The 13,010-nt window shown below is 40.1% G+C and overlaps 1 protein-coding gene across 4 annotated transcripts; it reads right to left on the reverse strand.

Moving 5' to 3' along the window:
• Positions 1–91: 91 nt before the first annotated feature.
• LOC117844868 (kinesin-like protein KIN-12E) lies at positions 92–10,980 on the reverse strand. Of its 4 annotated transcripts, none has more exons than XM_034725684.2 (33): positions 10,440–10,977; positions 9,897–10,052; positions 9,724–9,807; positions 9,584–9,644; positions 9,334–9,470; positions 9,163–9,255; positions 8,896–9,056; positions 8,757–8,831; positions 8,153–8,240; positions 7,999–8,057; positions 7,844–7,907; positions 7,692–7,757; positions 7,468–7,614; positions 7,290–7,394; positions 6,938–7,134; positions 6,733–6,802; positions 6,592–6,648; positions 6,296–6,375; positions 6,119–6,176; positions 5,994–6,050; positions 4,971–5,900; positions 2,865–4,067; positions 2,676–2,783; positions 2,247–2,398; positions 2,069–2,156; positions 1,917–1,991; positions 1,610–1,846; positions 1,381–1,479; positions 1,217–1,291; positions 1,073–1,131; positions 867–978; positions 602–697; positions 92–519 (listed from the first exon to the last, which is right to left on the reverse strand). In XM_034725684.2, exons 1-33 carry the CDS (start codon positions 10,863–10,865, stop codon positions 388–390), a joined length of 5,607 nt encoding a protein of 1,868 aa, XP_034581575.1. In that variant the 5' UTR covers positions 10,866–10,977; the 3' UTR covers positions 92–387. The 4 variants fall into 4 exon arrangements, 3 of the variants coding, with proteins under 3 accessions (XP_034581575.1, XP_034581574.1, XP_034581573.1); XM_034725683.2 differs by having other exon boundaries at positions 2,069–2,153; positions 9,334–9,447; positions 9,525–9,644; positions 10,440–10,976; XM_034725682.2 differs by having other exon boundaries at positions 9,334–9,447; positions 9,525–9,644; positions 10,440–10,976.
• Between the last annotated feature and the right edge of the window lie 2,030 nt (positions 10,981–13,010).

Here is a 13,010-nt window from a genome sequence, read left to right on the forward strand (position 1 = left end):
TATTTAGCGAGGTTCAGAACTTCATATCCCTGTGATAGCGATCCTATTTCAACTGGAGCCGTAGCCCGTAAACGTCGGTCACAATTGTACAAGACAGAAACGATCTCGGTGAGATCGTGACATTTTGAGCCGGTTCAGGGAACTAAATCTTTGTTGAAAGCCGGAATCTACCATGTAGAACACTTCACAAAAGCAACGCGTACATTGCATTCTCACTTATCAGATTTACAGGCGCGCAGGTCCTAAGACTACACGTCGAGAGTTTTTTCTAGTCATCGCCGTTTGGACCTCAGCTCTCGAAACAATCTGTACAAGTCCCTACGTGGTCGTGCCGCTGCCAATCTGCAAACACAAGCGGTGTCCGACGTCTGACGCACCAGCAATCCTTCAGCGATATCGGCCATGATGCGCCCTCGAGCTTCTGGTCGCGTGGCTGCGAGAGTGTTCCTGCCTCGCGTGGGAGAGGAGCATGTCCGACTGAGCTAGCCTCCTGCTGAACTCGCTGCTGCCATGATCACCCTGCAGGAATATTCCGATAATCAGAACGCAAAATTAACTGCCGAGTGGTCAGCATTTCTACTTTCTAGTAAAGGCATTTCACCATTCGTAGATTTGTATCTGGTTGATTTGATCCGACTAGCAGCTCCATGGTCTCGTCCATCTCCATTATCTTCTGTTGAAGGCTATCTTTCTCCAACTATACAAGAACACACAAGTACAGTTTAGCATTTGTCAGTCTGGGAAGGCTGAATAGAAATATGTTGCAGCGTTTCTCAAAGTTTCCAGTGGCATATGAGGAAATGCCCCCATATAATTTGCAGGTCAGTAGTGGAATGATGTTGGGAAGGAAGCTCTCGAATGCTGACCTGCAATATTTCGATCTGCGTTTCCAACATTTGCTCCCTTTGCTCAAGCTGTTCAACAAGCAGTTGAGTCTCCAATAGATCTGTCTTCCTTTGGTCCATGTCATCAAGCAAGCTTGAAAGAAACAAAATACAGCATGTTCACTTGATTTAGTAATTTCAGCTAAAAGCAAAATGATCAGATGAACATTCAGGAATAGAAGTTTCACCTGTCCCTTTCCAGAATGAGACGACCAAGTTCTTCTCTAAGCACCTCGAGTTCTGTGTCCTGCAGTGGCAAAACAGAAGAAAAATGAGGAATACCATCTCATTGTATGATGCAACTTTGTAGCACAGAGTTTTTGGTGGCCTACCTTCGCCTTTGATTGTTCAATTTGTTGTTGGGATGCTATTAGCAGCTTTTGCAGTTCTTCTTGGTCAAGCAAATTCTAGACATGTGAACAACAAATCTCACTAAATGAATTGTTTAAAAGTGACACCTAACGTTTAGCAGCTTGGAGAAACTTCTGCCACTTACAGCATAGTTTGTCATGTCTAGTTTGACGCCAAGTAGCTCCCTTATAATATCATGCGTCATGGTATCCACAGCAGCCAGTCTCGAGGTTAGCAAGCATATCTATAGTCAAGGAGAAAAAAACATAAGCTGTTTACCTCTTTCTGTTTACCAAAGGAGACAAAAACATATACTGACAAGTGCCAAATAATTCAATCCAAACTATTGCGAAAACAAAAGGATCAAATGTTACCTCTTTCTGTTTACCACTAACCAACCCTTCTAGTTCTTCAATTCGTTGGCGTGCCACTGAAATTTCTTGATCCTTCTCAGAGTTCATTTGTTGAATAATGCTAGATATGCACCGGAAAGGTGAACCAGATCCTCTTGCTCGCCCCGAAGGCTTTTCAGTTTTGGCATGGACAATATCAGAACTGGATTCATGTGGGACAAACTTCTGTCTTGAAACCATGTGCTCCATCTCATGATACTGTACAACAAGAATTATTAGCATATCTGCAGTAATGATACTTACAAAATAGCATAAGCAGTGCCCATACCTTCTCCTGATACAACAAAGATTGTGCTTCTGAGTGCAGGACCAATTCAGCAATATGCTCTTTGTATTGCCTAATCTGTATAAATGAAACACGTATTAGAAGAATTATTAAGAGAAGACAGGACTCAAAATCTCAAACAGTTAGACAAGTACCTCATCATCTTTATGTTTTACTTCCAGTGTGAGATGTTCAATCCTCTTTCTAACATCTTGATGTGCAAGAATCTCAGCTTGTAATCTTCTACATTGAAAATGCAATCAACTGAAACAAGCTCACATAGACATCTTATGCGTGCCTAATAACAAAAAAGCAATTCAATAGAATTCTTACTTTTCTAGATGACATTTCCCTTGACACAATTCCCCAGCAGCATCACATTTTGATGCTTTTTCTACAGAAAGCATGTCACCAACAGCTTGTAATTGGTCTTCAGATTGTTTATGTAGTTGATAGCTCCTTACTTCCTCTTTAAGGTTGCATACCTTCAGTGAAAACAAGAATATGTCACAGCTAATACTATGCAACAAAGTATACAGATCTATGGCTCTCCATGTTCACACACCAATCCGTGCATAGTTACATCAGAAAAGCTTAAATCCAATGGCAAATGGAAAATTGTGCTGTCTAACGTGGCTTGATTCAGATCAATGACATATATGCATTGTAATCACTATTTAGCAGCCATGTATTTCATTATGAGAAGTTGTCTGATAAGCCGAGAAAGCATCAAAAGGAAGAAGAGAAATAAAGAACCCGTACCTCTTCCTCGAGTACAGTTACTGTTCCTTCAAGTTCCTCAACAGATCGTTCAAGAATCTTAACTTCCTCCTCTTTCTCCTCAGCATAGATTTTACTGATCTCTGCAGTCTACAGAAGCATGACGAGCGAACACATTCAAATTAAATTCCGAGTTTTGGATGGGGCAAGAACCAAATACAATATACTTACTTGACGAGCTTCAATAGCAGCAGCTTCATTTTCCTCAGATAAAGCCATTGCCATCTCAAGCTTGTCCCTTAATGTAAGTATCTCTGCCTGGAGATTTTCCCTATTACTATTCATTATTTTAATGTTATTTTTTAATTCTTCAATATCTGACATTAATTGCCCCACTTCAGAACGATTTAGCAAAAGTATCTGGCTCTCCAATCCCTCTATGACATTAACTTTGTCTTCCAAAAGGACTTTTATTTCACTATTCTTCACAGTTTCCTCTTCCAACATTACTCTCAGATCTTTGTTCTCCTTCAATAGCGCCGATGATAAACTTTGAGATTTCTCTAACTCTGATCTTAAAACTGTGAGTACAGCACCATTTTCAACCAGTTCTTCCTCAAGTGCCTTCTGTTTTCTTAACATGTTTTCCATTGCATCAGTTTTCATATCTAGTTCTCTTTGAACATTGCTAAGGGCAGTAGATATTTCATCAGCTTTGTCTTTCATATCTTTCGCGTTTGAGGTGGACTCTTGCAGTAGTTTGAGGTCAAAAGACAATCCTTCTGCTATATTAATCTTCCTGTCAAACTCTCTTCTGAGTGATGCATAATCTGTACTATAATCAGATTGAGAAAAGTCAGGTTTGCTGCTACCGCATTGACATGTATGCGACTCTACCTGCTGACAAGCAGACCCAGAAGTATTTGCATTGAGGTGCTGGAACTGCTTTGTAGATCTGCCTTTTTCTTCTATAAGTGATGCCATGTTAACTATATATGACCTTGACTCCCTTATACATCTCTTCAAGTCTTGGCCAAAAGTAATAATCTCCGAGCAAAGAGCAAAGAGTTCTACTGTAGAGACCCTTTGCATTTGCTGAAACGACCCCCTTATTGTAGAAGCAAGCTCAGCCATCTCTACTACACAATCATTTATCTGTTGGTGCAATTTGTCATACCTCTGTGATGTACAAGAACTTGATGCTTCAAGTTCCTTCAACTCACTGATCAGAGAAGTTTTCTCAGACAATAACAATTCCACCGCTTGCCTACAATTATCTCTTTCAAGTTTCAATTCTTCATTGACCTTCAACAAAGCTGAAAGCATAAGTTCAGCCTCTTCCATGGTTTCTTGAGCCGCCTCAAAATTTGAGAATAAGGTCAGAACCTTATTTGATTTGTCTTCAACAAGTTGTAGCATGCTATCAAGATTTGACTGCAAGGTTTAGCACAATGAAGTTCCACATTATCAATCATATTTTCATAACCCAGACAGAAAACATCAACTGGGGTGTATGAAGAAAGCTTGTATTTTTTCTGTCCTTATATCATTTCAATCAAAATATAATTTCCATCGCATATTCTGATCGGTGATGCTGATGTCATCACCCATGTAAAACTATATGTTAAAGATGGTATGGAAGATAAATCACTTTGTACATATTACGAAACATGATTGATTATACTAGTAAGCCTTCATATAGCAAAGGTCTATGTAGCATAATTCTTAGCCTGACAACTGCTGTTCGATTTAACTTTTCTATGTTGGTCTAGCATGATACTCTGTTTCTACATAAATGTCTGACAAAATATGAACAGGCATCATCATTGACCACTAACTTTTCAATAATATGTTAGCAAAACTTGAGAGTGTATTTTGATGCCAAATCTACTAGTACCCTTTCCACATAAAAGTAAACTTTTGCGTTTCTTAATGATCAAGAATTTTAAAATACGGATTGACACATTCTACAGTTTGGATACATAATGGTACATGATCTGCTTGTGAACCATCATTGCGATTGTTTCCTAGTAAAATAATGTAATAAGAAAACATAAGTAGCCTACAACTTGGTGTGTAGTTACAGTATGGCTGAAGAAGTGATAGTGAGAGCTGGTAGGAAGTTGGATAATGGACTTGGTTAGTTTTAATAAAGAACCACGCTTCTGGAAGGTTAAAGTCAGCCATTGCTTGTTTTCACCTATACGGGAGATCCTATCAGTTATATTTTCCGTTTCAACATTAGTAGGTTAAGTTGTCTATGGAAATAATATCTCCCACTATTCTCATCAGATGCATGCATCCAAACATGTAGCTGTTTATTAGCTTGGAGCTTACCTGGTAATCTGGATTAGCTTGACCTGTTGGTTCATTTTCATCAGGCTGTTCCTCAATCATGTCAACTGAATTATCAGGCAATATTAGGTCATTACAAGAATGTTCTTCTGCTGTTTCTGCAAAGCGACATTTTCCTGCTTTCAAATGGTTCTTTAGTTCTTGTATTATACAATCCTTTTGGTGCAATAAACCTACTAGTTGTAGTTCTTCCTGAGAGCTTTCTTCATTATCCAACTGCTGAGCTTCAGTAATAGCAAGAGTTGCACCTCTTAAAATGTGCAACTTTTCCTTCACTTCCCTGCCAATTTTCTGTGCGGCTTGTAGTTCAATTTGAAGTTTGAAGATCATCTTTTCCTTCTCAATGCTAACTTTCATAGCCTTCTCCACATGTTCACTTACAGAACTACTACTGTGAGGAAATGAGCTAATCATATTATCAATGTTCTGATATGCATCATCTAGTGATCTACATCCATCTGTTAAGAAGCTCGTTAGATCAAAAATTGCAGCCTCCCATTCTTCAGACAAAGAAGCAATTTCTACATCTTTTGCAACAATAATCTCTGAAAGCCTGTTACTTTCTTCAGCCATAATGACTAACTTTTCTGTGAGCTCTCGATTTGTTCTTTTAAGGCGCTCCAACTCTTCATGTGATTGATGTTTCCTAGAGTTCACCATTTCACTCTCTTGACATAATAAAGTCTCATCATGTAAATGTATACCCATCACTGGAGCTTTTTCATGGGCATGACATAAATCATGTGTTTCTGGATAGTGCAAATGAGAAGGTGACTCCAGATCTTCGCTATCAATTTCATAAGGTAACTCAAGTTGAAATGATTCTGAAATATTAGCCATGGTCCCTGCTTGCATGAACTGCTTGCTAACATCATCTGATGATAAACATGAAAAATTCTGTCCAGCTTGATTCTGTTGTGATCAAAATAACAGGAAAATGTAAGTCACGTGTTGTCTTAAACCTATAATTAAGGGTTATATACAACAAAAGAGTAAATATCCCACATTTTGCATTGCATTGATGCTTGTGACCACAACATTCTCCTCTGCCTCAGGAGCAACCTGAAGATATGAAAGAAGATGAGCATTCAAGCACTGAATAATGGAGGCTGTGAAAACGCCATACTTACTTGATTTGTGCAAGCCTTCTGGTATTGTATCAGTTCACAGCGAAGTTTATTTACTTCACTGCAATCAACATGAATGGTCAATTGATTATTAGATTGTTTAAGGTCCCAGAAACAGTGATAATTAAAACCTATATATAAGTATACATTGAGATGTAGGACAGATGTAAAAATACTCACCGAGCTAACAGAACATTGTTTTCTAAGCATGCATCCAGTTCCTTCCTGCAATTGTCAAGCTCCTTGATGGTCTCATCACCCTAAAGCCATTGCATCCAATTAGAACAATGTTGTTCTCCATTATATGATGAGGCAAATTAGTTAAACTTCTAATTTGTCCTACTTCCCCTTACAGCTTATAATATAATGATATTGCTCAATAAAAATTTAGGCTAAGCTTTTGGCTTCCTTTGAAACAGAGAACAGAAACCACATCGATGCAAATAAGTAAAGAACCAAAACCAATCAGAACACACCTGAGTTTCTACATTTTTCGGAGCTGCTGTATATTTCTGCTCAAGAATGTGAAGGAACTACAAAAAGGAAAGTATCAGAATAGCATGTAAGATTTTTTTTCAAAAAAAGAGCAGAAAGAAACTCTGGCGGGTTGAATATACATGATTGCGCAAAAGAGATATCTCTGTTAGTAACATCTCTCTTTCCCCTTGCTTGTAGAAGTTTTGAAGCCTGTATGTCAGTGAAGTAGAATAAGCTAAACCCGGTTTATTCATCAAATGATCAAAAGACCCCAAGTTACTATGTAAAATTTATTGTCTGCAACAAAAACCACTAGGAATTCAAAATTTAATATTGAAATATTACATTGTAAGTTCCTCAATCAATCTCTTGTTTTCCAAAGCAAAGTGAGTCAATTGAGGATTCTCATTGATTTGTTCCTGCAATAGCTGAATCTCCTGGTACAATGCAGCATTTTCATCCATTGAATGCAATCTTTGTTTTTCACCACGAAGTTCGAGTCGCCTCCTCAAGCGTTGTGCATCAGATTCCATCAGGTTGATCTGTCAAAAGAGATAGCTAATATCCGTATGAAAAAGCAAACACTACTCACCTATATAAGGAGAAAGTTGTGTTCAGATTATTTGGGTATATAAACGCGATTATTTTCTCTCTTCTTTACTGCAGTTGAGATATCTTCAACAGAATATAATATTACCAAACGGTTCAAATGCTGTATTTCCGCTTCCTGTTTCCCAATCTTGGTCTCTGCTGATTTCTCTCTCCTGAGGCTCCCAACCAAGACATCTTCTAGGTGACTAACCTGTTATTTAATGTATGAGTAGTTAGTTGTATGTTACTATATATTACCAAAAGGGCAAATCATGCACTGTGACCTTTTGCTTTAGTATATTCAGATCACAGTCTGGTTGATCATCTACTCCACACAAAGATTTGAATTCGTTCGCAAAGTCTGAAACAAGCAGCTGCAAGCCAGGTGATCCAAGACAATTTTGCTGCTTCTTCAAGCATGTCAGTTGATCCTGTTAGGATGAAGCCATGCATTATACAAAGAATCACCTCTAATTTGACAAAGGAGTTCTGCAAAAACAACCTTTACCTTTAGTTCCTCTATCTGCCTTTGTAAAGCCATAACATCTCCCGAAGCGTCTTCATTTACTTTTGCCTAGCATAAGTAAATGAATCCCCAATTAAGTCATCAGGGAAAATTCACATATCTTAACAAATTTGATACACTTGAAAAATAAGTACATTATTTTGAATCAGCTTCGCACGTTGAGCAAACTTCAATGTACTCAATGTCTCACTGGAAGAACTGCAATATAGTAATCCATAAATGAGTCAAGCACATTGTGAAGTATCTAGAAAAATGCTAAATGTAAAATGAACATAGAGAAGATGGATACCAAATAGATGGGCTGATATTTGCAACAATTGTCGTTTTAGAGTTCCCTCCTAAGGAATCCTGGAAAGATATGATAATGAGCCAGAGAGAGAAAAATGGACACGGTGAGAGGGGGAAAAACATTCAGGAGCATGCTTTTTTTTCTGTATTTTAACCTGGAGGAGAAATGTAAGCCTTGAATCTCTATAGGGAACATGACGGTTTCTCCCATTTGCAACATCCACTAGAGTCATGATAACGAGCCTGAAAGAGGACTTAGATGGATTATGATTGTGACTGGTGCACTGGTGCTTCTTACACCACAACTTCTCATGCTAGCATATCAATCTTAGTAACAAAATATGCATATATGCTGATATAATAAAGAACCTTAATACCTTATAACAAAGGTTCACAGAAATAATGAACTTCCACACATATGTTATGTTCTAAAAATGTTAACCAACAATATCATGCACGAGTATTTTTTGTCTGGTTATGAAATAGAGCAGTTTTTTTAAAATAAAAAGTACAGGTTGATTTCTTTTCCTCGAATAAAAAGTACAGGTTGAATTGCAAAACTTAACGTACAAGGGTTTACATTTGCTATGCCAATATAAGTTCTGCAAGTGGTTACAATAAGCATGAAGTTTGCCGTGTGCTAAATAATATGTTTGCAGCTGGATTGACATGTGCAGTTATTTACTTTTGTCTCAGGTCCAAAAGAGAATGATCGACACCAAAGTGCATGTAGAATATTGTCAGAGAACAGAAGGTTACCCAAGGGTAGACAATGATCTATTAATGTTTGCAGCTTCTTTCAATCGTTCTCCTTCAGCACCTGAGCTTTTCTGCCTAGTTTGAACACAGTCAGTATTTGTGAAGCAAGAAAAGATTGCTACATTATTATGTAACTCACCTCTCAGAACCAGCAAGATCAACCAAGTTCAACCTCCCAAAACGAAGGTGTGTCATCGAATCACTTTCCCAACGGCTCTCAATTACACAAGTAAAGACACTATGTGAGCGGCTGCTCTCGCTATTCATATTTGTGGCAGCCATTTTCCTGTTTGCAACCCCCTAGAAAACATTTCAGAAACTTCATTGAAGTTATCGATTAACAAGCACAGCACCTAGATATTCAGATCCAATAGAAGGATAATAAAGAAGAAAAATATTCGAGCACCTGTAGCAATAGCAACATAACATCTTCAACAGATGACACATAACATTCCATAAGATTTTCAACATATACACCTTTCTTTATATCTTCACGGATCTAGAGCGAAAAATAGAAAGTTAGATTTCACATTTAGTTCATACAAGAGGAAGCAATTCCCACTCATAATTAGCTCACCTGAAGATTGGTTGATGATGGTTCAAGTAGATCAGTTATCTGTTCATTGTAAATCTCAAGAAAAGAGCATTTGCAGATATATTTAAGCTTTTCTTCTCTCCGGAGCTCTTCTTCCTTCACATTTGTTACATTTAAGTCTATCGATCAACAATGGTTCAGTAAAGTATTCACATAACATACAGACACCTTACCTCATTTATCCGTGCAAACAGATATTCAAAAATGCGAGGTGTCAAGCCAGAGTCCTTACTAAGCTCATTGCCCAACTTGGCAAGTTCTCCCATCATTGTGTAAGTTTTCCCACTTCCCGTCTATAGGAATATCATTATCAAACCACATATAAATAGATGAATTATTCTATGGACACAGAATAGTACAGCTTTGTCTTACCTGACCATAGGCAAACAAACAGCCATTGTATCCAGACATGCAGTTCTCCACCATTGGCAGACCCACAACTTTGAATAGCTTTTCCTAAATTGTTGTTTGACAAAAAAAAAATGCTTAGGCTAAAGGAAACTGATCCAGAAGGGAATAGAAAACAGTGCTAGTACACTAGACACCTGTGATATTGTTTCACATGCAACATGGTCAAACGTGAACATTGTTTCGGGAGGTCCATTCCAGCTCAATGTCTTTGAGCTATCCTGCAGCAAGCATCTTTTCTGACCATGAGTGGCATTCTCGGCATCATTAATTGGTCTTATTCGTATCAACACCTGTAGAAACCACAACAAAAGTTCACGCATTCGCCATAGCTTCAGAAACCATAAAGGGTGTCTGTATACGTATCGAATTTGGCCATATATTTAGTCACAAACTGGCATGATGCACACTCCCAGTCAAATGGAATATTAGAACTCAACGAGCATGTCACGCCTTCACAATGTATCAGCCAAGTTAAATGATACTAGCTACATATACTTGTATGATTTTTGCGTTGTTAAGCCAAAATAGCACTAGGATTACTTGATCGTCATCTAGGCCATTATTATTAGGGGGGCGCAGTTGCCAATCTAATTGACACATGATGATTATGTACTTTTTGTATTGCTGCTGGTGGAAAACATCACGGAGGGCAAAGGATCAAGTACAGACACCCATACCTGCACATTGCGATCCTTCCAGAACGCGGGGTCCTCGTCGAGCTCGAAGTGCGGCACCTCCAGAGGCACCTCCGGACCCCCGAGATCCCTCAGATCGAACACCCTCCTCGCCGCCCCAACCGACGAGGTCCGGTCCCTGGCCCCAGTCCCCGCCACGCAGGCCCTGGGCGTGCCGGCCAGCGACTTCGGCGTCACCGGCGCGGACCGCGGGTTCCGCCCGGGATCCGCGATGGCCGCGAGCGGCGACCTCGGGGGCAGCGAGAAATGCGGAACTGAGGCGGCGGGGTGTGCGAATACAGAGGAAGAGGTGGAGGGCGCAGCGGCGAGGTCGTCGTTCTCGTTGGACTCCACCGCCGCCGCGGAGGCGCGGCGGGGGCGGGAGGTGGAGGCGCGCCGGCTGCCGGCGCTGGCGCCGGGCGCGGCCATGGCGGAGGCGGGTGGGGTGGGGCAGTGATGCGGCGGAGTGAGGTGGCGAGAGTGTGGAGTGGGAGGCTGGGAGCGGGGCGGTCAGAGGCGGCGACCAGTAATGGCCGTTGGCCCGATGGGGTCTTCGCCGCTCCAATTCGAATTTGAACTGCTGGTGCGTGCCAGGAGCTCTGGAGCTGGATCTGACGCAGGCTTTCGGCTCAACCGTTGATCAGTTGCTGAGAGATGGTTAATTGGTTATCGGGAAAGCCGTTGGCTTAGGTCCGTTCATTAATGGTGATCTCCACTTTTGGTTGTCAAACTATATGCACGTTAATATTTCGAGCTACTTTAAATATACCTTGATTTTTGTTGAAATTGGTGCTACTTTTGAAAAATATTTAACTAAAGTAGGAGCAATAATTCTACACTATACAATAAAAACAATGAACAGAAGAGTGACCATCCTTAATTTTTTTTAAAAAAAAATGGAGCATGGCTTGCAACTTAGCAGCTTAGCTCACTTCCCCCTAACAGAAAAGGACAAAATTTCATCCTCGAAACAATGGTCGTATTTGTAGACAAATTTCATCCCCATATTTTTCTCTCGATGAATTAGTACATCATAGACACAAGATTATTTGTAGCCTATAAATATGCAGCTATTTACATAAATTTACTATTGGCACAAGATTAGCTTTTTTATATATAACCTTTGAATGCCGGACTAAAGTTTGTTTGTGACTAAAACCACGACGTGGTCGCAATTTGGTTAGATCTACGATGAGATACTAAAAAAATCATTTAAGGATCGGGCTAGCATCCCCTATTCTTTTTAGATAGGTAAAATTTAGCTTCCAGCCAAACAACAGCGAGGTTTCTAGGCATGATCATGGTTGAGTTTGGCCATCTAGAAAGCATTGTCGGTCCCTATTTATGTAAGTTGTTTGAATGTCGCTAGCTTTCCTAATTTCTTACTTAGCTCGTAATTTTTATACTATAGCAGCTTTTCCAAAGAGTCTTCCTAAAGCTGTGTAGATATTTTTGGCAAGAACATCTTGAACAAATTTTGCAAAGTTAGTTATCAGCCATTCAGCCGGACCAAGCAGACCATCATACTTATTTTTTTAGAACTTCACCCTTTATTAAACTGAATAAGAGTTACAAACCCATCGCATATCTTCCTAAAGAACATAAAATTGTACTTCTAGCTATTCTATGTACATCAACATTGGACTACCTATCTTTTGGATGAACTCAACCCTTCCGAAGCATCCTCTTCTAAAGTTAATCTCGACCATATGGTCCCATCCCCTTTCCCAGAATGCTTCTTACTACATTGGTGCGAATCACTTGCAACTCTAAAATTCTATAATGAGAGATCACTTGCCAATGCTAGGCCTTCCCGACATGCAATCGCTTCCACCATTTCGGCATCGACAATACCTTCCAACACTAGAGCTGAGGCGAAAAGGAAGTTGCCAGCTCCGTCACACGCCACAGCTGCCACGACAGAGATATTGGAGTTCTTCGATGTTTCAGCATCCACATTTTATCTTTGTGACCTCTTGTGGAGGCGGAATCCACTTTGGTACTATAACCTTGCCCATTTGCCGAACATTCCCCACATTTAACCATCTTTAGCTCAGTAACGAACCTTTCTACAAAGCAGTGAGTCGACAGCAGGTTCTGAAACATATTCTCGTGAATCGCTTTGTGCTTGGCGTGCCATATTACCCATAATCGCACCACAACCCAAGTTAAATCGTCACGTGCAAGGTGCTTCGTAACTGCCGCGAGCCACACTCGTGCGTCTATCTCCTATGCTTGGCATAAGACCATCATACTTATGAATTTAGCCACAAACAGGCCCAGAAAGGGACCAGCAGGATAGTCTCCTCGGTCTATACATGAGGCCCAGGCCCAGAAATAGCGCGCTAATGACAAACTTATCTTTTGCACTTAATCGAAAGCGAAGCAACAGAGCAGTCCCCTTGCGCAACATGAAACGAGTCATTACGCCATGTGGCATCGCTCTTTTCCCCTTTTGACCAAAGTTGGCATCGTCCGATGATGAACCTGCGTTCACATCTGATCAAGGCCGCATGACTGCACGATCAGCAAGATCATCTCGTCTCTGGGTCTCACAAACGCTGAAGTCTCTGC

This window comes from Setaria viridis, chromosome 2 (genome assembly GCF_005286985.2).
Source record: "Setaria viridis chromosome 2, Setaria_viridis_v4.0, whole genome shotgun sequence".
Classification (NCBI taxonomy): domain Eukaryota; kingdom Viridiplantae; phylum Streptophyta; class Magnoliopsida; order Poales; family Poaceae; genus Setaria; species Setaria viridis.